Here is a 24,152-nt window from a genome sequence, read left to right as displayed (position 1 = left end):
AGGGTATGCTGGTGGCTGTGCTGTATTGCTTTGTCAACAAGGAGGTAAGTGAGGGTAGTTTAGAATGGGTGGTGGGACAATTTAACCTAAATACAGACAGCAAAACTTCCACAAATAACTCTGTTCAATGTTTTGCCAACAATTTTGTGCATTGTAATGTGTTTTTTAAAGAGGAATTGTCAATCAATAAGACAAGGCCTAAGTAAATATATGTAATCTCCATGACATAAAATGCAGCGTATGTCTATTGCCAGCTTAGGCTACTTTCACACTAGCATCGTGCACTGCACGTCGCTATGCGTCGTTTTGTAGAAAAAAACGCATCCTGCAAAAGTGCTTGCAGGATGCGTTTTTTCTACACAGACTTGCATTAGCGACACAGTGCGATGCATTGCCACACGTCGCAACCGTCGTGTGACGGTTGCGTCGTGTTGCGTCGGACCGTCACCACCAAAAAACGTTGCATGTAACGTTTTTTGGTGCGTCGTGTCCAGCATTTCCGACCGCGCATGCGCGGCCGGAACTCCGCCCCCGCCCCCCCGCACCTCACAATGGGGAAGCGGATGCATTGAAAAACAGCATCCGCTGCCCCCGTTGTGCGGCGCTTGCAGAATATGCGTCGATGCGCTGCAACGTCGCATTGCGACGTGCAGTGCGCGACGCTAGTGTGAAAGTAGCCTTAGTGGGCAACATACTGGAATTTAGATTTCTTCACAACTTCTAAGGGTGCATCAAAACAATATCATGGCTAAAGGAAGCGATCCTGTAAATAACTTGAGATTAAGGGTATGTGCACACGTCAGGATTTCTTGCAGAAATTTCCTGAAGAAAACCGGAAATTTTCTGCAAGAAATCCGCATTTTTTTTTTTGCGTTTTTTTCCCGTTTTTTTCGCGGTTTTTTTAGCATTTTGCAAGCGTAATTAGCTTGCAGAATGCTAAAGTTTTCCAAGCGATCTGTAGCATCGCTTGGAAAACTGATTGACAGGTTGGTCACACTTGTCAAACATAGTGTTTGATAAGTGTGACCAACTTTTTACTATAGATGCTGCCTATGCAGCATCAATAGTAAAAGATAGAATGTTTAAAAATAATTAAAAAAATAAAAAAAGGTTATACTCACCTGCAGACAGCCAATCTCCTCAGCGGCGTCCGTTCCTATAGATGCTGTGTGTGTGCAGGACCTTCGATGACATCGCGGCTTGTGATTGGTCGCGTGAGCGGTCACATGAGCGGTCACGCGACCAATCACAAGACCGCGACGTCATCGCAGGTCCTTCACACAGACCATCTAAAGGAACGGAAGCGGCAGCATGCCTCCGGGGCCATCGAAGGTGAGTATATCACTATTTTTTATTTTAATTATTTTTTTTTTTTAACAATTATATGGTGCCCAGTCCGTGAAGGAGAGTCTCCTCTCCTCCACCCTGGGTACCAACCGCACATAATCTGCTTACTTCCCGCATGGTGTGCACAGCCCCGTGCGGGAAGTAAGCAGGTCAATGCATTCTTAGGTGTGCGGAACCCCGCAATTCCGCAAATTTAATGAACATGTTGCTTTTTTTTCCGAGATGCGATTTTTTTCGCGGAAAAAAATGCAACATTTGCACAAAATATGCGGAATACCCTGTAAATAACAGGAGGCATTTGTTAGCATTTTTTTCGCGTTTTTTTCACGTTTTTATCACGTTTTTATAGCGAAAAAACACGAAAAATCCTGAACGTGTGCACATGGCCTAAAGCATAACTCCATTTGGAAAGCTTGTTTAGAAGTTTAAAACTTGATGGCAGGAGATGCCGTTAGAATGGTAAGCTAGACCAAAGCTAAGGCCAGTCTTTACAGATCTATTAATCTACTACTTGCAAAGCTAAACATTAGAGCGAAAACCCGAACAAAGTAAATAAAAATGTTATAAAATTAGAAATCATTCTGGCACCTTGCAATTAATCTTCGTACACTAAGATTAGTACACTAGGCAAATATTTTCATTATCCTGAGAGTTACATATTACTAGGGCTCCTTCCTGAAAGATGGATGCCCAAGGACTTGGATGCACAGAGGATTCCAATGGGCACGCTCCACTGCATGCTCATACCCTACATATGCATGCCATATATGCATTTTCTTTAAATTCAGTGATACATTCGCCGTAATAACTGTCTATGGCCTCCACTTGTGGCTTGGACTCCTGCTTCCTGCTCAGGACATCTGCATCTTTATTTATAGAGAAGATATGTAAATCATTGTCTATCTATAAACACAATCTTGAGCCAAGCTTCAATGGAAGATTTGTACAGATGTGGGACTTGGACAGATCAGCCTCAATAATGGAGCAAACATGCATAATAATGAGAGGAGATATGGGGGGAGAGGCCTGGCCTTATCAGTCATGTAAATCTGCACACATGGCCCCCAGGCCCAGTACTGTATGTGAAAATGGTTCTAAGTGATGGGTAGGTGATGTATGTCTACATAAAGATGCTAAGCTGAGAGGAGAGGGACACAAATGTATTCCTTTATTTCAGAGATAATACCCCTTACCTCCTGTGAACCCCCCAGCCTGTTTTCACCTTCCTGACCAGGCCAATTTTTACAATTCTGACCACTGTCAATTTATGAGGTAATAACTCTGGTACGCTTCAACAGATCCCACTGATTCTGAGATTGTTTTCTCGTGACATATTGTACTTCATGTTACTGGTAACATTTCTTCATTATGACTTGCTTTTATTTGTGAAAATATCGGAAATTTGGCGAAAATTTGGAAAATGTTGCAATTTTTAAACGGTTAACTTTTATGCCTTTAAATCAGAGAGTCACGTCACACGAAATAGTTAATAAATAACATTTCCCACACGTCTACTGTACATCAGCACAATTTTTGAAACAACATTTTTTTTATTAGGAAGTTATAAGTGTTAAAAGCTGACCAGCGATTTCTCATTTTTACAACAAAATTTACAAACCCATTTTTTTTAAGGACCACATCGCATTTAAAGTGACTTTGAGGGGTCTATATAGAAAATATCCAAAAGTGACACCATTCTAAATACTGCACCACTCAAGGCGCTCAAAACCACACTCAAGAAGTGTATTAACCTTCCAGATGCTTCATAATAATTAATGGAATGTGGAAGAAAAAAATAACATTTAACTTCTTTTCACAAAAATTTTACTTTAGACCCAAATTTTTTATTTTCACAAGAACAACAGGAGAAAATGGATCCAAAAATTTGTTGTGCATATTCTTCTGAGTATGCTGATACCTCCTATGTGGGGGAAACCACTATTTGAGCACACGGCTTGGGCTTGGAAGAGAAGGATCACCGTTTGACTTTTTGAAAGCAAAATTATCTGAAAATGAGAGCGGACTCCATGTCGTGTTTGGAGAGCCCCTGATGTGCCTAAACAGTGGAAACCCCCACAAGTGACTCCAATTTGGAAACTTGTGCAATTTCTCCTGAGTATACAGATACCCCATATGTGGTCAAAAACTGCTCTTGAGGCACAGTGCAGAGCTCAGAAGGGAAGTACTGTCATATTGGAGTTCAGATTTTGCTGGACTGGTCAGGGCTGCCATCAGGGCATTACAGCCGTTACTGCTGTATGGGGCCCGCTCAGCAGCAGTGCACAGAGGGGCCCGCAGATCCGGGGCCCCACTGTTGTGCTTCTACTGACCGGGCCCCATCATGCACTAAAATACTGTGCACTGCGGCGCACACGTCGGCGCTGGGGCCCGGGAGCCGTCTTGGAGCTGTGCACGGCCGTCTTACCTAGTCGGCTGAGCAGCTCCTGCTCGGCTGTAGCTAGAATGTATGGGCTCCCTGCAGGTCCTGACTACAGCCCATACATTCTAGCAATCTCAGTAGTGAATGTGCTAGAATGTATGGGCTCCTGTCAGGTCCTCTCAGCAGCCCATACATTCTAGCTGCTGCTTCACAACTGGAAACACTAGACGCCCCAGAACGACTGAGGTAAGTATAAAAAACATTTTTATATTGTTTTTTTTTAAATGGGTGAGGTGGGGGAGAGTGAGAAAAGCAGATATAGCGGGCACCACATCAATGTACTCAACAGGGATCTACCAACTGCATATGAAACAACACAGAAAAATAGTCGGTAGTGCACTTTAATTGTACGTTACATAGGGCTGACAGGACACATAGGGGCTATACTGGATTTGTATTACACTATGGGGACAAGATACCCACCAGTATATCTCCTATGTCCTATATATATTTAGAACAAGCCTTTTTTGATGGGTCAGCTGGCAGCCTATTGTATTGTATATATTTTTTGATTAACATGAGAGTTTGCGTATTTGGAGATTTGTATTTAATCTATTTATATATCCTGTATGAGCACTGCCATCATTGCATCATTGGGTCCGTTTGGGGTGATTATGTTTGGGCTATTTAGCCTTTTGTGGTTTTTAAATGTTTTTAAATGTGTTGCCCCTTTTTTTTGCCTTGTTTATATGTCATTTAAATAAAGTGGAATATTCAGGTTGATCCCTTGTATGTGCATATCCTTTCTCTTGTTTTTTTCTGTGGGGGGGGGAGTGAGACTGCAGATGATGGAGTGTGTTTGAGGGGGCACTGCACATGATGAAATGATAGGGGGCTGCAGATGATGAAGTGTGTTTAAGGGGGCACTGCGCATGATGAAATGATAGGGGGCTGCAGATGATGAAGTGTGTTTGAGGGGGCACTGCGCATGATGAAATGATAGGGGGCTGCAGATCATGAATTGTGTTTGAGGGGGCACTGCGCATGATAAAATGATAGGGGGCTGCAGATGATGAAGTGTGTTTGAAGGGGCACTGCGCATGATGAAGTGTGTTTGAGGGGGCACTGCGCATGATGAAATGATAGGGGGCTGCAGATGATGAAGTGTGTTTGAGGGGGCACTGCACATGATGAAATGATAGGGGGCTGCAAATGATAAAGTAAGGGGGACTGCAGATGAAGTGAAGGGGGAATAGTCGACAAAATGATGAAGTAAGGTGGACTGCAAATGATGAAGTGGGGGTGATGGGGACTGTTCATCAAGTGAGTGTGAGGGACGGTGGACAGCAATTGAATTGAAGGTGGGGGTGGGGAGAGCCAATGGTGTATTGAAGGTAGGGAGAGCAAATAATGAATTTTGAGGGTGGGGGAAGAGCAGATGATAATGAATAGAGGGTGGGAGAGGGAAGACATGACAATGAATTGAGGCAGAAGGGGCATGTAACTATAATGAATCGGAGTTAGGGTTAGAGCGGGAGGTACATAGTGGGATCGTTGAGGATAAAGTGACTGGAAATAAATTGGGGAAAGAGTACAGGTGCTAATTAATTTATATATTAAATGGGGAAAGTGGCTATGTATAGCTAGAAGGGGCTCAGTGGCATATTATAATTTATATTTGGAATGGTGGGTTGCATAATAACCAATTACAGTATATATTAATGGTGGGTGAATGTCTGTATTCAGATGTGTAGTGTAGAAGAAAGGGAAAAAGTGGGGAATGTGCTCTGGAAGCGGTGCTCTAGATAACTGTGTTATTTTATGCAGAGACGAGTCCTGGCTGAAAGAAGTGATGGCGGTCTGCGCTGGATTAAAAAGAAACGCAAAGATGAAGGACTTCAGCTAGAGACGTCACTGGTGAGTCAGTATGTTACCTGTACACTGACACCATACACTGTATACTGTATACAGAGCTCCTGTGTATAATGTCACCGGTGATCACTATATTATCTGTACACTATACACTATATACAGAGCTCCTGTGTATAATGTCACTGGTGATCACTGTATTACCTGTAAACTGACACTATACACAGAGCTCCTGTGTATAATGTCACTAGTGATCACTGTATTACATGTACACTGACACTATATATAGAGCTACTGTGTATAATGGCACCGGTGACCACTGTATTACCTGTACACAGACACTGCATACTAAGTACAGATCTCCTATGTATAATGACACTTATGGTGATAGTATTTTTTTTATTAATGATCAGTATTGTACTATTTAGTCACAATGTGGTGGTAATATGTTGTCCGGCCATGGTGTGGCGGTATTTGTTTCTTGTATGTGCTATTATTTGGTCACTATGTGGTGTTAATATGTGGTCTGGTCATGTTGTGTTGGTATTTGTTCCTTGTATGTAGTTGGTCACCATGTGGTGGTAATATGTGGTCTGTACATGCTGCGGTGGTATTTGTCCCTTGTATGCGATATTGTTCGGTCACTGTGGTGGTAATATCTGGTCTGCACATGGTGTGGCAGTATTTATTCCTTGTAGATAGTATTATATGTCACTATGTGGTGATAATGTGGTGTCTGGTCATGGTATTGTGGTATTTGTCCCTTGTATGTGGTATTATTGGTCATTTGAAAAATTGAAAAATAAATAAAAATATACCTAAATTGTATTGCATATTTTAACAAATGTTTAATAAGTTAGAGTAGAGTAGCGCCCGGCCAAAAGAGTCTACCTTGTCATCGTGGCAGATTAAAAAAACCTTTTGGCCAAAACAAAATCTGCTGGCTATGTGTGTGATCTGGTGATGGGAACTGTTAATGTGTGATTGGTGAGAAGTGGAGTTTTTCCAAGAGACAGCGGTGGTGCTGTGGACAGTTCGAGGGTTGGAGGTGGGGCTGGGGTGGAGCCTGGGCGGAGTCTTAAGGGGGCCCCGAAAATTTTGCCAGTATGGGGCCCTGAAATTTCTAGTGGCAGCGCTGGGACTGGTTTGAGGGTGCCATGTCACATTGGTAGAGCAACTGAGTTGCCAGAACAGCAGAACCCCCCCATAAGTGACCCCATTTTCCAAACTACACCTCTCAATGAATTCATCTGCGGGTTCAGTGATCATATTGACACCACTGGTGTCACAGAATTTTATGCCATTGGGAAATGAAGAAAAAATATTTACAGTTTTACCACCAAAATGTTGTTTTGGCCCCAGATTTTACATTTTCACACTGATAAATGGGTAAAAATGGCACCAAAATGTGTCCCACAATTTCTGCTGAATGTGGAAATACCACATATGTGGCTGTACAGTACTGCTTAGCCATAAAGCGAGACTCAGGAGGGGCAAAGCACTATTTTCCTCCTGGGTAGCAGATTTTGCTACAATAGTTTGCAGACTCCATATACAGAGCCCCAAAGTGCTAGAAATGCAGAATTTCCCGACAAGTGACCCCATTTTCGAAATTATACCCTTTTGGGAATTTATCTACAGATGTAGTGACAATTTTAACTCCATGGGTGTTTTCCAGAAGCAGGCAGCAGTGGATTTTACTGAGTGAAAATTGCAAACTGACATTGTAGTGCCCAGTACGTTGCAGTCACTAGTATGAGTACGTTGTAGTCACCAGTATGTTGTAGTACTCAGTATGTTGTGGTGCCCAGCTCATGCTTCTGGAGACACACACCTGTAAATTAAGTGAGCTGTCATTGCTACAGAAATGCCAACATGTGGATGTTAACCCCTTTCTGACCTTGGACGGGATAGTACGTCCGAGGTCAGAAGCCCCTCTTTGATGCGGGCTCCGGCGGTGAGCCCGCATCAAAGCCGGGACATGTCAGCTGTTTTGAACAGCTGACATGTGCCCGTAATAGGTGCGGGCAGAATCGTGATCTGCCCGCGCCTATTAACTAGTTAAATGCCGCTGTCAAACGCAGACAGCGGCATTTAACTACCGCATCCGGCCAGGTGGCCGGAAATGACGGCATCGCCGACCCCCGTCACATGATCGGAGGTCGGCGATGCTTTAGTATTGTAACCATAGAGGTCCTTGAGACCTCTATGGTTACAGATCCCCGGCAGCTGTGAGCGCCACCCTGTGGTCAGCGCTCACAGCACACCTGATTTTCTGCTACATAGCAGCGAACAGCAGATCGCTGCTATGTAGCAGAGCCGATCGTGCTGTGCCTGCTTCTAGCCTCCCATGGAGGCTATTGAAGCATGGCAAAAGTTTAAAAAAAAAGTTAAAAAAAAAAATAAAAAAATAAAAGTTTAAATCACCCCCCTTTCGACCCAATCAAAATAAATCAATTAAAAAAAAATCAAATCTACACATATTTGGTATCGCCGAGTTCAGAATTGCCCGATCTATCAATAAAAAAAAAAAGCATTAACCTGATCGCTAAACAGCGTAGCGAGAAAAAAATTCGAAATGCCAGAATTACGTCTTTTGGTCGCCGTGACATTGCATTAAAATGCAATGACGGGCGATCAAAAGAACATATCTGCACCAAAATGGTATCATTAAAAACGCCAGCTCGGCACGCAAAAAATAAGCCCTCAACCGACCCCAGATCATGAAAAATGGAGACGCTACGAGTATCGGAAAATGGCGCAATTTTTTTTTTCTTTAGCAAAGTTTGGAATTTTTTTCACCACTTAAAATAAAAAATAACCTAGTCATGTTAGGTGTCTATGAACTCGTACTGACCTGAAGAATCATAATGGCAGGTCAGTTTTAGCATTTAATGAACCTAGCAAAAAAGCCAAGCAAAAAACAAGTGTGGGATTGCACTTTTTTTGCAATTTCACAGCACTTGGAATTTTTTTCCCGTTTTTTAGTACACAACATGCCAATGATGTCGCTCAAAAGTACAACTCGTCCCGCAAAAAATAAGCCCTCACATGGCCAAATTGACGGAAAAATAAAAAAGTTATGGCTCTGGGAAGGAGGGGAGTGAAAAACGAATACGGAAAAACGGAAATTTCCAAGGTCATGAAGGTTTTTAAATGTGGTTTAGGCTCACTGGGGCTAAGAAGGAAGGGGGACATTTACATTTGAGAGCTGAGAATTTGCTGAATTTCTTTTGGGGCCAAGAAGCTATATCGATTTTCCAGAGCCTTTGTACTACCAGTAATGTGGAAGCCCCCTGTATTTCCGTTAACAGATAACGGAGCTGAGCAGGGGCTTACTTTTTTGTGGATTGTGTTGAAGCTTTTGTTGGGAACATTTTACATAATATTTGGTATCACATTTATCCAGCGCTCTACGCTGAGCACTTACATTAGGATTTCCATCTAAATCTCTGGGTGACGTGATTCAGATGAAACCCCTGAGGCAGGCACTCACTATAATGAGAAAGCTTATCATCAGAGCAGAAGACATAACAGCAAATAGCCTATACTTGGACCCAATACCTACATAGTTGGACCCAGCGCAAGGCAGGGGGAGAATACTCCAAAATATATTATACATCTAATAATATTCTCATATAGCACTACGCATTTTTCTATGAACTTTAATGTTTCCAGATGTAGTTAGTGATGTACATGCAGTTGCCTACCTGATCCTTATGCTTTAGTTAACTCTGAGACTGTTCTACCTATCTTTTTATATGTATATGATTATGTTTTTGTGATTTCAATAAATTGGTATTTTTACACATAAATACTTTATGGAAATTTACTCCGTGGTTTCTGTATAAAACTCACTATAGCGAGGCAGCAGAGTTACTCTGGACTCCATTTGCCTCTGTTCAGTGGTGTCCTTCTTTTCAGAAGTGCACAAAAGTGTGGCGGGCTGTGCTTTTAAGGCTACTTTCACACTTGCGTCGGTACGTGTCCGTCGCTAAGCGTCGGGACGACGTACCAACGCACGTTGTGAAATTTGTGCACGACGTGGGCAGGGGATGCAGTTTTTCAACGCATCCTCTTCCCATTCTGAAGTCCAGGGAGGAGGGGGGCGGAGTTCCGGCTGCGCATGCGCGGTAGAAAATGGCGGACGCGACGTATGAAAAAACGTTACATTGAACTTTTTTTCGTGACGACGGTCCACCAAAACACGACCGATCCATTGCACGATGGAAACGACGTGTGGCCATCTGTCGCAATCCGTCGCTAATACAAGTCTATGGGCAAAAAACGCATCCTGCGGGCACATTTGCAGGATCCGTTTTTTGCCCAAAAAGACGGATTGCGACGGATTAAAAAAAACGCTAGTGTGAAAGTAGCCTAAGCACGTCTAAAAAGACAGACACCGCTAGATCATAAGCCATACTTCGTTGACAGTGCCTCCATCTGCCTTATTATGGGGAATCTTCCGTCAGGGGTTCCGTCTAAATCACGTACAGTTGTGCTCAAAAGTTTACATACCCCTGCAGAATTTTTGCTTTCTTGGTCTTTGTTCAGAGAATATGAATGATAACACCAAAACTTTTTCTCCACCCATGGTTAGTGGTTGGGTGAAGCCATTTATCGTCAAACTACTGTTTTCTCTTTTTAAATCATAATGACAACCCAAAACATCCAAATGACCCTGATCAAAAGTTTACATATCCTGGTGATTTTGGCCTGATAACATACACAAAAGTTGATACAAATGGGTTTCCCTGGCTACTAAAGGTAACATTCCCACCTGTTACCTATTTGCTTGTAATCAGTGTGTGTGCATAAAAGCCGAGGGAGTTTCTGGGATCCAACCAGACTCTTGCATCTTTCATCCAGCCACTGACGTTTCTGGATGGTGAGTCATGGGGAAAGCAAAAGAATTGTCAACGGATCTATGGGAAAAGGTAGTTGAACTGTATAAAACAGGAAAGGGATACTAAAAGATATCCAAGGAACTGATAATGCCAGTCAGCAGCATTCAAACTGATTAACAAATGAAAATCAGGGGCTCAGTAAAAACAAAACCACAGTCAGGTATACCAACAAAAATGTCATCCACAACTGCCAGGAAATTAGTTCGGGATGCAAAGAAAAACCCACAAATAAAATTAGCTGAAATACTGGACTCTCTGAAAACTAGCGGTGTGGCTGTTTCAAGATGCGCAATAAGGAGTCACTTGAAGAAAAATAGGCTGCATGGTCGAGTCGCCAGAAGAAAGCCATTACTGTGCAAATGCCACAAAGTATCTGACCTACAATATGCAAAACATCTCAGAGACAAGCTTCAAAACTTCTGGAACAAGGTAATTTGGAGTGATGAGACCAAAATTGAACTTTTTGGCCGCAACCATAAACGTTACATTTGGAGAGAGGTCAGCAAGGCCTATGATGAAAGGAACACCATTCCTACTGTAAAGCACGGAGGTGGATCACTGATGTTTTGAGGATGTGTGAGCTACAAAGGCACAGGAAACTTGGTCAAAGTTGAAGGAGAGATGAATGCAGCACGTTATCAGCAAATACTTCTGTTCATGGGACGTACTTGGACATTCCAACATGACAATGATCTAAAACACAAGGCCAAGTTGACCTGTCAATGGCTACAGCAGAACAAAGTGAAGGTTGTGATGTGGCCATCTCAGTCTCCTGACCTCAATATCATTGAGCCACTCTGGGGAGATCTCAAGCACGTAGTTCATGCTAGACAGCCCAGGAATTTACAGGAACTGGAGGCTTTTTGCCAAGAAGAATAGGCAGCTTTACCATCTGAGAATATAAAGAACCTCATCCACAACTACCACAAAAAACATCAAGCTGTCATTGATGTTAAAGGGGGCAATACATGGTATTAAGAAATTGGGTATGTAAACTCTTTTGATCAGGGTAATTTTCATGTTTCGGGTTGTCATTATGATTTAAAAAGAGAAAACACAGTAGTTTGACAATAAATGGCTTCACCCAACCACTAACCATGAGTGGAGAAAAAGTTTTGGTGTTATCATTCATATTCTCTAAAATAAGGCCAAGAAAGCGAAAAATTCTTCCGGGGTATGAGAACTTTTGAGCTCCACTGTATTTCAGAGATTTATATGGAAACCAAATGTGAGCCAAGCCTTACTTACTTCTTTGGGAGGCAGAAAAAAATAAATCAACAGCAGGTCAAGAATTGGTTTTATTTATTTTTTATGCCATTCCTCGTGTAGTATAAGCAATTAGATGACTTAATTCTTCAAATCGGTGCGACTACAGCGATACCAGATTTATATTGTTTTCTATGTTTGGCTGCTGTCACACACTAAAACACATTTTTTATGGCAAAAACAAGTTTTCGCATCCCATATTTTGATAGCTATAATTTTTCCATATTTTGGCTAACATTCATGTGAGGGCTTGCTTTTTGCAGGACTAGTTGCCATTTTTATTGGTACCATTTTTGGGCACGTGACATTTTTTTGATCGCTCTCTATTTCGATTTTTAGGAGGCAGAATAAACAAAAACCAGGAATTGTTGTTTGTTTTTTTTTAGCCCATTCCGCTTGTGGTAAAATTGATAAGGTAGCTATATTCTTTAGGTCAGTACGATTACAGTGATACCACATTTATATCTTTGTTTTATATATTTGGCGGTTTTAAACAATAAAAGCTATTTTATAGAAAAAATTATTATTTTTACATCGCTTTATTCTGAGAGCTATAACTTTTTTATTTTTCCTTTGACTGAGCTGTATGGTGGCTTGTTTTCTGTGGGACAATATTATGTTTTCAGATATACCATTTTTATTCACATTGGTCTTTTGATCATGTTTTATTTCTCTTTTTATTCAGCAGAATGATGATAAAGCACAGTTTTTTGCCTCATATTTTATTTATCTTTTTAACGGTGTTCACTGAAGAGGTTAACTAGTGGGACATTTTTATAGGTTGGGTCTTTCCAGATGCGGCGATACCAAATACATGTACCGTACTTTTTTTTACATAAATAAGTGTATTTATTGGATTAATATTTTTACTTTTTTTTGTCCTCTATTTTGTGATTTTTTTTTTATATTTTTACTATTTTTAGTAACTTTCTTTTAGCTTTTTACAATTTTTTCAGCATAGGACATCAACTGTACAGTGACAGAACGCTGATTTAATACTCTGCAATGCTTCTTAGAGCAGCGTCTGACATGCAGGGAGGAAGCGTGTCAGCTCATGCTCTCAGCACTCAGCGTGCACTCGCGCGATCATGGCGCCGTATATATACAGCGATTTGCGGGAACCCAGCTCCTTATATATATATGGCGCATGAAGGGGTTGAAGAAGCACTCCTCCCATCAAAGTTTTTATCATCTTAAAATATTGCAGTCATCATATTACTGTATATAGCACTGTGTACTTACAATTGCTCATTCTGGCTTTCTACCTAGCTAATTCTTCTGTTTTCCATTATGTCTGTGAGCAGGTTGCTGGATGCAGTGACAGACAGGAGGCAGAACAAAAGTTAACAGGCTTATTAACAAAGGGATTACTCCAAGCAGGGAGGTGATGGGTAAGCAGGGATATGGCAGCAGGAAAAGGCCCAGTATGAGGGCGGGTTAAACTTATCAGTTCGACGGCTTCTTAGTTGCAGAGTTCTAATGCTCAACGGTGGCGCCTTGGCAACCGGAGCGTAATGATCCCGGGGTAGTCCTGAAGAAGTTGCAGATCCGTTTCCTAACGGTGACAACGAGTCCTCACTGTCTCGAGCAGGATCCTGGGTCTGGATTCACCGGAGGAAGGAAGAATAGTCTATGATGCTGCCCGAGTGTGGTTCAGCTTGGCAGAACACTACGGGTGAGGTAGGACACAGTTCTATGCAAGTCACCCTGTCTGTCTCAGGCGGCACGCGCGCAGCAAAAACTGGCCCGGAGCGTCTGGCACTTTCGGATGCAGAAGACACACTGTAGGTCTCTGCTCACAGTCACTGTACTTTACAGTCAGAGGTCTATAGAGTGGGCCTGCACTGTCACATTGCTCGAAGGATCAAGCACCAACCTTCCCTTGCTGCGCACGCTGTCTTTCCGCCAAGTCTCCTGATCTCTTCCCGCTCACAGCCCCTTTTATATCAGACACGCCCCTGTTGAACAGTGCAAAGGTCGGTCCAGGTCAGCAATCTTTCCCCGAGGCAACAATGGTGACAGCCTCGACAGTTCCGGAACTAGAGCAAGAAAGGTACCCCCTGTCCGGTCCATCTTCTTACATGTCTATGATATCACATGATTAAAAACTAACTAGCTCAATCCTTCTAAGCTCTTTGTAGAAGCAGGAGGTCTCTTTTCCCTCCCTGCATTTATCATCCCCCACATCAATTCCTGACCCAGCAGCTGCTCTTCTGCACTACCAGGGACTTTGCAGTGAGAAGAATTGTACCTCTAGTTATGACTCGTGCAGGGAAAAGAGACTTCCTGTTTCTACATAAAGCTCAGAAGGGCTCAGCTAGTCAGTGATGATGTCATAGATCTAATGAAAAACAGAAAAATTTACTGGGTAGAAAGGCAAAATGAGCAATTGTAAGTACAGAGTGCTATATAGTTTGATTGCTGCAATATATTAAGAGGATAAAAATGTTGATGGGAGTACTTCTTAAATTTTTCTATATGTTTGCCAGATGCTAGTATTACCATTACCTTCCCAAAATCAGGAGTGTTAAATATTTTTATATATACAACATATATATTTTTAAAATATGCAAACCAGAGAAAATGTGCAAGGATTTTGAAGATCATACTTTCCAGGGAGAAATATGAGAAGAAAGATACTGAAAGGACGACACATATAATACCAGTACAGACATAGTAGTTTACATGCAGACTACTACACGATTGATTTGTGAGGAGGGTAGCACAAGCCAAGTGACATATATTCCTTTTCTTTATCCACCTTCTTTAACAATCGCTCAATCTGTCCACCCACAGGTCCAGTACGAGCTTCTGAAAAAATGGAAACTTTGGAAACTTGGGAAAGATATTGAAGAGGAATACAAACATACAAACAGCCAAACCCCTCGAGCCGGACTCGGAAGCATCTGTGAAAAACACAAATTGGTCGATAGCTGTAACAATGGTGCCGGAAAGTCACGGAACAGTGAAAGCACATGGTACCATGAAAAAATGGGCAGCAGTACCACAGAGCAAATCACCCTGAGTGAACGCCAGCACAGCTTTGAGTACCCTGATAGCAGCTCGGAGCATGTTCTCTAGACCACGATGGGTCACTGTGTATCCTAAAGGAGGGATCTACACAAAGGAATGAGGAGATTGTAGACTGTGCCATAGAAATGCTTGTGCAGATGGAAAGAAACCATGAACAAGTTCTACCTTGGATTTTGAGATATGTTGTAAAGAAGATGACAGTTATGAGCCGTTTTAGATAAGAACTAAGTTGAAAAAGAACAGGAGGAGAAAACGCAGAGGTTTAGTAACTGTGTTGTTGGACATAAGCTTTAGTTCTATGATTTTCACAGCATTTCAGCAGTATTATATGACTAGACCAATGTTGTGAGGTGTCTTGTCAGAGAACCTGATCTGGATGCCCACCACATGCTATTACTCAAACATACCTCTGTCCACACAACATGGCTCTCAATCCTCATTACCCAGAAGTGGGAGGCATCATGGCCTTCTAACAAATGAAGACTTTTCTGCTCTATGAACTAGTCGATATAGAGAAGACACTGATTGTAGGTATGTTGACTCCTGAACAAGATCTACAGAACCAAATTAATATATGAATATAACAAATACATGTCTTGTAAAAAAGTTGCACAAAATTCATAGAAAGTTGTTTTATTTTAACTTAAAAATACATTTATGTTGCTGTGATTGTCAGTAACCCAAAGGTCTGTTTGTGAGCTTCTGTAACTAGTGATAAGCGAGTGTACTCGTTGCTCGGGTTTTCCCGAGCACGCTCGGGTGACCTCCGAGTATTTATGACTGCTCGGAGATTTAGTTTTCATCACGGCAGCTGAATGATTTACAGCTACTATCCAGGATGAGTACATGTGGGGGTTGCCTGGTTGATAGGGAATCCTCACATGTAATCAGCCTGGCTAATAGCTGTAAATCATTCACCTGCCGTGATGAAAACTAAATCTCTGAGCAGTTACAAATACTCGGACGTCACCCGAGCGTGCTCGAGAAAACCCGAGCAACGAGTACATTCGCTCATCACTATCTGTAACCATTTGTCTGAGCTGCTCTACAAGTTAAATATGCTTTCTTGTGCGTCTGTTTTCACTTTCTCATATTTAATACTTAAAGGGGTTGTCCGGTGCTTTAATATTGATGATGACTTATTTTTAGGATATGTAGCAAATGCCAGATTGGTGGGGGTGCGACACATGGTACCTCCACCGATGAGCTGTTCCCAGTGCTGGCTTTATGTGCTTAGTTGTGGAGCAGAACAGCACAGCTCCGTCAATTGTATAGTGGCTGTGGGGGAGTACTGCACGGTCACATTTAAATGAATAGGGGTGGGACCGCAGTACCCCGCTGCAGCTACTATGCAGTTGACGGAGCTGTGCTGTTCTGTGAGGGACCTGGGTGTCATACCCCCACCAATCTGGTAGTTACTACCTAACCTAAAGATAGACCATCATTATCAAAGTACCGGACATCCCCTTTAGATGACTACAACACCGAACTGGTCTTTAGTTAGCTCTTAACCATAAAACAACATATTATTACAAAACATTTAAAGGGTCACTTCATTAAAGTTAGTCTGATCTGATGTCCAAAGCAATGACCAACAAAATTGCAAAGTGCTGTATTTACCCCAAATTACTTTTTCAGTCCGAAGAATCACTTTGAGATGCAGGAGCTTCCGAGGTGTTTACATTCTGTGGAACTTGTTGTCTAATACCTGTTGTCCATTGTAATCTGTCTTTTCCAGCAGAAATGCTAGTACGATATGGGGGAGGTAGCATGGGGTGAGGGTATTTGTCTTTGCCCCTGCTTCTTGATCTGTCAAACATACCGACATAATCGGATAATCAGTCCATGAAAAAAGGGCATGCGAACAAGTCGTTAGACACTGGCAGGTGCAATGATTGATGGAAAAAGAGGAAAATAAAGTTCTATCACCCCTGGTGCTGGCAGAATACAGATGAAGAGAAAATTTGGATTCCAAGAATTAACGCCACATTACCGAGCTAGAGAGTCCAGAAAGTATCTGGACATGCTTGACTGGTTTGTGCCCCAAAAGCAATTTTAACTTGTGGGGAATTAGGACCGCAAGACCATACTCTGATTTTAGATAAAAGGCCAAGAATACTTTAAGATCTCTGAAGCAATACTTTAACACTGAATTGCAATACTATATCAAAGCAAAATTAAAGAGTTATTCCCAACAGGGGACATTATCACATATCCACAGGATAAGTGATAACGCAACGATTATTTGGGTGGACAGATTACTAGGACAGCCAATGATCCCAAAGAAAAGATTTTGAAATGCCCTGTCAAAATAGAGTTCAAGCTATCTCGGGAGTATTACAGACAATGAATGGAGTGGGGGGTCCCAGCAGTCAGATCCCTGGCGATTAACTCATGATAGGTGATAACTTGCAAAGTTGGGAGTAACCCTTTAACACAGAAACTCAGTTCAGATAGAAATATGGATATAATCAAGCAAACCGTCTAGTACTAAAAAGTCTTTAGCCTGAAAAAAAATGCTAAAAAAGTTAGTGATTTTATTATTTTATTAATGAATGTACCATAATTAAGCATGAGATTTCAGAGTATAAAAACATATTTATAAAACAAAAACAAAATAGGCAATATGAGAAAAAAAATCCAGTAGAAAAAGAAGTGAAAATTGACAATCTGCATTGAAAGGTTCTAGTACAAAAGTATAGTTTAGAGATTAATAAGTTGATGCCAGTAAGACAAATTAACAGGATAGTAATGGATCTCGAAAAAGTGTCCCACATGCAAATGTATAATGTGAGTGCAGTAGACATCAGCAGAAGATAAATAATTAAAAGTATTAACATAAAAAATCCATACAATGTAGGCAGCCACCCTCAACTGACACGTTTCACATTCGCCGCTTTATCTGCGTTTTTTTAAAATTTATTAATAAAATCGGGACGGTCACAATTTTCCTGAAACAATGATCTTAGACCAAAATTGTCAGGGTTTGTATAAACCCTTCCCACAAATGTGCGATTCTTGGGCTTGGTTAGGGGGAGAGTAGGGGGCAAGTCTAAAACATCCATAAGTTACTAAGACAGATGTACCAGTCAAAAGTTTGGAGAAAAATGTTCATATAGTAGTTTTCCCTGTTCTTATCGGAATATACACATTGTAGATTCAGAAGGCATCAAAACCATGAAGGAACACATGTAATGTAGGAATCTATGGTTTAACACGTATTTGTGTTTGTTTTGCATGAGTTTATTTATGTCTTGTTTCTATATGTGTTCTTTTCACCAACTTTTGACTTGTATTTTAAGTATTTGGTACAAAATAATGTGGTATTACTACATGTTATATGCTATTACTAATGTTGCAGGTAAACCTACTATACAGTTGTAATCAGAATTATTAAACTTCCATTGTTAATTAGGTTTATTGTCAACATTTTCAAACCTGCTGTTTGCAATAAACCAATCAAGCAAGAGCAATTTAAATATTACAACACAACTAATATAACAAATGGTTTCTCCAAATTCCTCATAAAATGCTACTACTTACTACAGCAGTCTCAGAATTATTTAACCACTTTCATAAGTGGTACTCACCTATCCTGGCTCCAGTGCCGGACTTTGCTCCCTTTGGCCCTCTCCCTTTGAAGTACTCCATGCCGCATTTCTCCTCTGACATATTGGCCATAGGCCTTTTAACACTGGCTCAGGCAGAATTCAGGTCCTATTTAAATTGTTCTTAAATTAGTTTATTGCAAATAACAGAGTTTGGCAATTATACTAATAAACCTAATTTGAATAATTTTGATTGCAATTATATATGGTGTATAGTTAACCGTCAACTAGATCCATCTTTATAATTTATTATATGCCAGACTCTAAAATTACACACTGCTAAAAAAATAAAGGGAACACTAAAATATCACATCCTAGATATCACTGAATGAAATATTCCAATTGCAAATCTTTATTCATTACATAGTAGAATGGGTTAAAACAATAAAACATAAAAATGTTCAATGTAAATAAAAATTAATATCCCACGGAGGTCTGAATTTGGAATGATGCTCAAAATTAAAGTGGAAAATCAAATTACAGACTGATCTAACTTCAGTGGAAGTGCCGCAAAAAAGGAAATGATGCTCAGTAGTGTGTGTGGCCTCCACATGCCTGTGGCTGTGTAGCTCCCTACAACAGCTGGGTATGGTCCTGATGAAGCCATTGATGTTCTCCTGAGGGATCTCCTCAAAGGAGGTGTTGGTGGATCGAATGAGTCATGATGTCCCAGATGTGCCCGGTTGGCTTCAGGTCTGTGAAACGAGCAGGCCAGTCCATAGCATCAATGCCTTCATCATGCAGGAACTGCTGACACACTTCAGCCACATGAGGCCTAGAATTCTCATGCATCAGAAGGAACCCAGGGCCCAGTGCACCTGCATATAGTCTCACAATGGGTCTGAGGATCTCATTCCGGTACCTAATGGCAGTCAGGGTACCTCTGGCTAGCACATGGAATAAACGTCAAATAAATGCCTCCCCACCACCCCACACCATTAATGACCCGCTGCCATGCTGGTCATGCTGGAGAATGTTTCAGGCAGCAGAACATTCTACACGGCATCTCCAGACTTTGCCATGTTTGTCACATGTAAACAGTGTGAACCTGCTCTCATCCGTGAAGAGCACATTGCATCAATGTTAAATCAGCCACTCAGTGTTCTCTGACAAATGCCAATTGTCCTGCACGGTGTTGGGCTGTAAGCGCAACACCCACTTGTGGACATCTGGCCTTCATACCTCCCTCATAGAGTCTTTATATGACAGTTTGAGCAGGCACATGGATGTTAGTGGCCTGCTGGAGGTAATTTTGCTGCTGCCCTCCTACAGCCCCTTCCGCATTTCCTGGTGTACTAGCCTGTCTCCTGGTATCTGCTCCATGCTCTTGACACTGTGCTGACAGACACAGCTACCTGTCTTACGCAGCTCACACTGAAGTGCCATCCTGGATGAGCAGTGTTATCTGAGCAACCTCTGTGGGTTGTAGACACTGCCTCGTGCTACTGTACAGTACCTCTATGAATAAGAGCAATGCCAAAATGCAAAAGTTACCAAAACAGCCAGAAAGAAAAATGGTCTGTGGTCACCCCCTGCAGAACCACTCCTTTATAGGGGTTGTCTTGCTAATTGCCTATCATTTCTACATGTTGTCTGTTTAATTTGCACAACAGCAGGAGAAATTGATTCACAATCTGTGTTGCTTCATAACTGGACAGGTTGATTTCACAGTAGTGTGATTAACTTGGAGTCACATTGTGTTGTTTAAGTGTTCCCTTTATTTTTTGAGTAATAGTAAGAAAAACACAGTAGTGACACCAAACTCCAATTATCAATATAGAATTGAATATATACCATAAACCATAATTAATGGGTCACCAACTGTGCTAATTGTAATGGAAACCATTAAAAGGTGGAGAGCAGAGTTCCCAACACAAGGACCCGAACCAAATGAGAACAAGACAGGGAATATTGAATTATTTAATTTATTGATAGATAGCAATAGTGACAATCATTTATTGGAAAATTAAAAATAAAAATTAATTAAAATACATATATTAATAATTTACAAATGTGCACATTAAAAAACCGCAAGATCATAGGGCAAGCCAAATACTATAAAAATACATATGGCAATTGATCTCAATCTATATACTAAAAAAGATTTAGAAAGAGGGAGAAAAGAAGTATATAATAAAAAATAAATAATAAAATATGTGTCAGTGATAAAAATCTCATAAAAAATTGCAATAGATTCACACACAAATCTCACAAATCTCAAAGTGGTCACGTGAAAAAATATATAAGGTGCTATGTGCAAAAATACCAGTTACCACCAAAAATTCATGAAATATAAGAAAATGGCCAGAAGGCCAAAAAGGTGCAATGTCAATATAGATGAGAAATTGCCAAACGGCCAAACAAAGTGCAGTGTGCCAATGAACTTAGAGAAATCAATTACTTACAATAATCAATAAAGGGAATGACCCCAGGCTGCCAGCGGTTTAATGTTGTGCACCCCGACGCGCGTTTCAGACACGCAGTCCTTCGTCAGGGGTAGACGAAGGACTGCGTGTCTGAAACGCGCGTCGGGGTGCACAACATTAAACCGCTGGCAGCCTGGGGTCATTCCCTTTATTGATTATTGTAAGTAATTGATTTCTCTAAGTTCATTGGCACACTGCACTTTGTTTGGCCGTTTGGCAATTTCTCATCTATATTGACATTGCACCTTTTTGGCCTTCTGGCCATTTTCTTATATTTCATGAATTTTTGGTGGTAACTGGTATTTTTGCACATAGCACCTTATATATTTTTTCACGTGACCACTTTGAGATTTGTGAGATTTGTGTGTGAATCTATTGCAATTTTTTATGAGATTTTTATCACTGACACATATTTTATTATTTATTTTTTATTATATACTTCTTTTCTCCCTCTTTCTAAATCTTTTTTAGTATATAGATTGAGATCAATTGCCATATGTATTTTTATAGTATTTGGCTTGCCCTATGATCTTGCGGTTTTTTAATGTGCACATTTGTAAATTATTAATATATGTATTTTAATTAATTTTTATTTTTAATTTTCCAATAAATGATTGTCACTATTGCTATCTATCAATAAATTAAATAATTCAATATTCCCTGTCTTGTTCTCATTTGGTTCGGGTCCTTGTGTTGGGAACTCTGCTCTCCACCTTTTTTGAGTAATGTATATAGAACAGGTTTGAGGACATGAATGTAGTGTCATGACTCATTAGTCATGTGATAAATTTATTCTGGCCTTTTTGTATTGTCTAGTCTAGTTGCTGCTCAACATTTACGCATTGCCCAACCGCATTAGGCAGTAACCTTATATTACATCATAGACTTGATTGCAGCTACATTGCTTTGGTGTGTAGTGCTCACTCACCAAGAAAGAAGTCCACTCTTAGATAAGAATAAAGGAGAAATGGGGCACTCCCCACTTGGCGTTAAAAAATTCCTTTATTGCATTCCATAGAACAGGGATCGTGGAGACAAATGTGGCTGATAGCCACTTTGTGTGAATGTCATGCTTCCTGTCAGCCTCGGAGGAATGTCGGCACTCGCTCTCCCCGAGCCTGTGATGCGGTGTTGTAACACTTGGTGCCCGGCACCCAATCAGCGCTGGCGTCACTGTCTCCACCTTCGTACAGATTTAGCATGAATAAGTCTGGGCTGTTGCTGATCCCTGACTTCCTCTTCATGCTCAATCTGCATGAAGGCGCGGACAGTGATGCCAGATTGGGCGCCGGGCACCACCTGTTACAACACCGTACGAGAGCTCCAGGACCGCGAGTGCTGACAATGATGGAACGGCGCCAGCACGGGAGAGGAGTATAGGTTTTTTTATTTTATCAAGGCCAAATATTTAGCTCAAGAAGGGCTTGTCCTAGTAGTGGACACCCCCTTTAAAAATAGCCTTATAGCCCTGTAATGTCAGTTGAGAAGTTGGAATTTAGAATCTTGGTTGTTATTATGATATGGTGAAGCAGCTGGTCCCCAACACTTTATGACTCAGAGCCATGTAATAATGCAGTGTTTTATAAGAAGGTGGACTAGGGGTGTTTGAATATACAATAATGTCACCATGCTAGATGGATCTATCTGTTTAATCATATGAATGTATGTAAAACTATATACAGTATATAGTGCTGTGCAAATTTTAGGGACGTATGGAAAAAATGCTGAAAAGTAAGAATGGTTCAAAAGTACAAGTGTCGTTAGTACTGTAGATTCCCATCATCCCTAAATATAGTTGCAGGTCATTGATGGTTAGGCGATGGGACCAGGCATGGCTTGGCATCACTTAATGGGGCATCCTAGCTATGCCATTGTAATTAGCAGCTACTCTGTAAATGCATGTCTGTGTAAGGGTTAAAGGGTGACATTCAGGGAGCCCCTTAGGCTGTGCTAAATAGAGTGGCCAGAATAAAGTCTGATCATTGAAATCCATTTTGAGATGACAGATGGTTACAATGACTGCATGATCAGACTACATACAAATGGTTATAGTTTGTACCCATAGCAGGGACAGACATACCATTAGTGCAACCGCACAGGGGCCCAAGAGGCAAGGGGGCCCACTTCTTCCAAAACCGGTGGAATTGTGCATTATGATGAGTTATTGGACTAGAAAGGGCCCATTAATTGTCCTTGCGCAGGGCCCTCTCCTGTCTGTGTCCGCTACTGACCCGTAGATATACATAAGTCTACCACTAAGTTGTATACACTAAAGAGGCATAATATTTTTAGGGAATGAACAATAAAAGGCACACAAATAAGTAATAATCAGTAATAAGTAATCAAGCACATTACTTTTATCTAGTACACATGGTTGAATGCTTTAATGGACCCTGGCTGCCTCCATTGTGTTCTTATCTTTCTTCTCCACTGTCCGTCCTGTGTCTGATGATGTTTGTGTCTATTTCCAGATATGTTCTATGTGATAAATGAAGAGCATGTCTGTCTATGTTGTCAGCCTTGTGTAAATATAAGGGGTGTACCCCCTGAACCTCCTACAGTTGAGACTTTGGGGCAGAGGAGATGTATGTTGGTGGATACCGTCTGTAAATGTGTGGCTTTCATGATGCTTATGTCTTACATTTCTGCGTCTGGAGGAGCAGCTCTGTGTCCGCTACCCAACAAGAATCTCACACTCCTCATCTGCTCTTCCTCTCCTCACATCCCACTCGAAGTTGTCTGAGATAATCTCTGCTTTTTCCATCAGTCCCATTATTCCAACACTGGCTTGTCTCAGAGATGACCCCCTCCCCCCAGGCTCGTCCTTCTCTTTGGTCTCCTAAATTTACATTCTGTCACCAGCTTCTGTGCAGACCTTTTTGTGCAGAGTCCAATCTCCCAGCCACAAACCCTCCCCTTATGACCATGACCCTTTCCTGGCATGTTATTTGGTTTAGGATCCACAAGTTAGGACATGATTAACCCTTTCCTGGAAGCAGAAATGAAGATGAACACCAGAGATAAATACTGGAGATACAAGCCACCTGATTTATTGTGCGTTGTGCACAGCTGGGCTTAGACTTAAAGATTTTTCCACAAAAGATAAATTATCTGATGCACACGCTATCACAAACAGATGTAAATTTGTCTTTGCTGAGGTTGCCAAACATGTAGCAGAGCTGACTTTTCTGTCAGGTGTAGCAGAACTGACGCACAACTCTTCATGCTCAAAGTATGTTATTATCTATGTTGACAAAACTATAGAAAAAAAAATTGGTATAATCAAATCCATAAATGTCCAGTCTACTAAAATATT

General features: G+C 41.2%; 1 protein-coding gene across 1 annotated transcript in view; it reads left to right on the top strand.

The window, feature by feature from the left end:
• GCGR (glucagon receptor) overlaps positions 1–15,556 on the top strand; it is a 172,020-nt gene extending 156,464 nt beyond the window's left edge. Inside the window, exons 13-14 of the mRNA XM_077251326.1 lie at positions 3–44; positions 14,566–15,556. Coding sequence (XP_077107441.1) covers positions 3–44; positions 14,566–14,850 — 327 coding nt within the window. The 3' untranslated portion in view covers positions 14,851–15,556. The remainder of the gene's footprint in view (positions 1–2; positions 45–14,565) is intronic.
• Positions 15,557–24,152: the final 8,596 nt, after the last annotated feature.

The sequence above is a fragment of the Ranitomeya variabilis genome, chromosome 4, assembly GCF_051348905.1.
Source record: "Ranitomeya variabilis isolate aRanVar5 chromosome 4, aRanVar5.hap1, whole genome shotgun sequence".
Taxonomy (NCBI): Eukaryota; Metazoa; Chordata; class Amphibia; order Anura; family Dendrobatidae; genus Ranitomeya; species Ranitomeya variabilis.
Note: the sequence above shows the minus strand (reverse complement) of the source record. Positions and strands in the feature narration are given on the sequence as shown.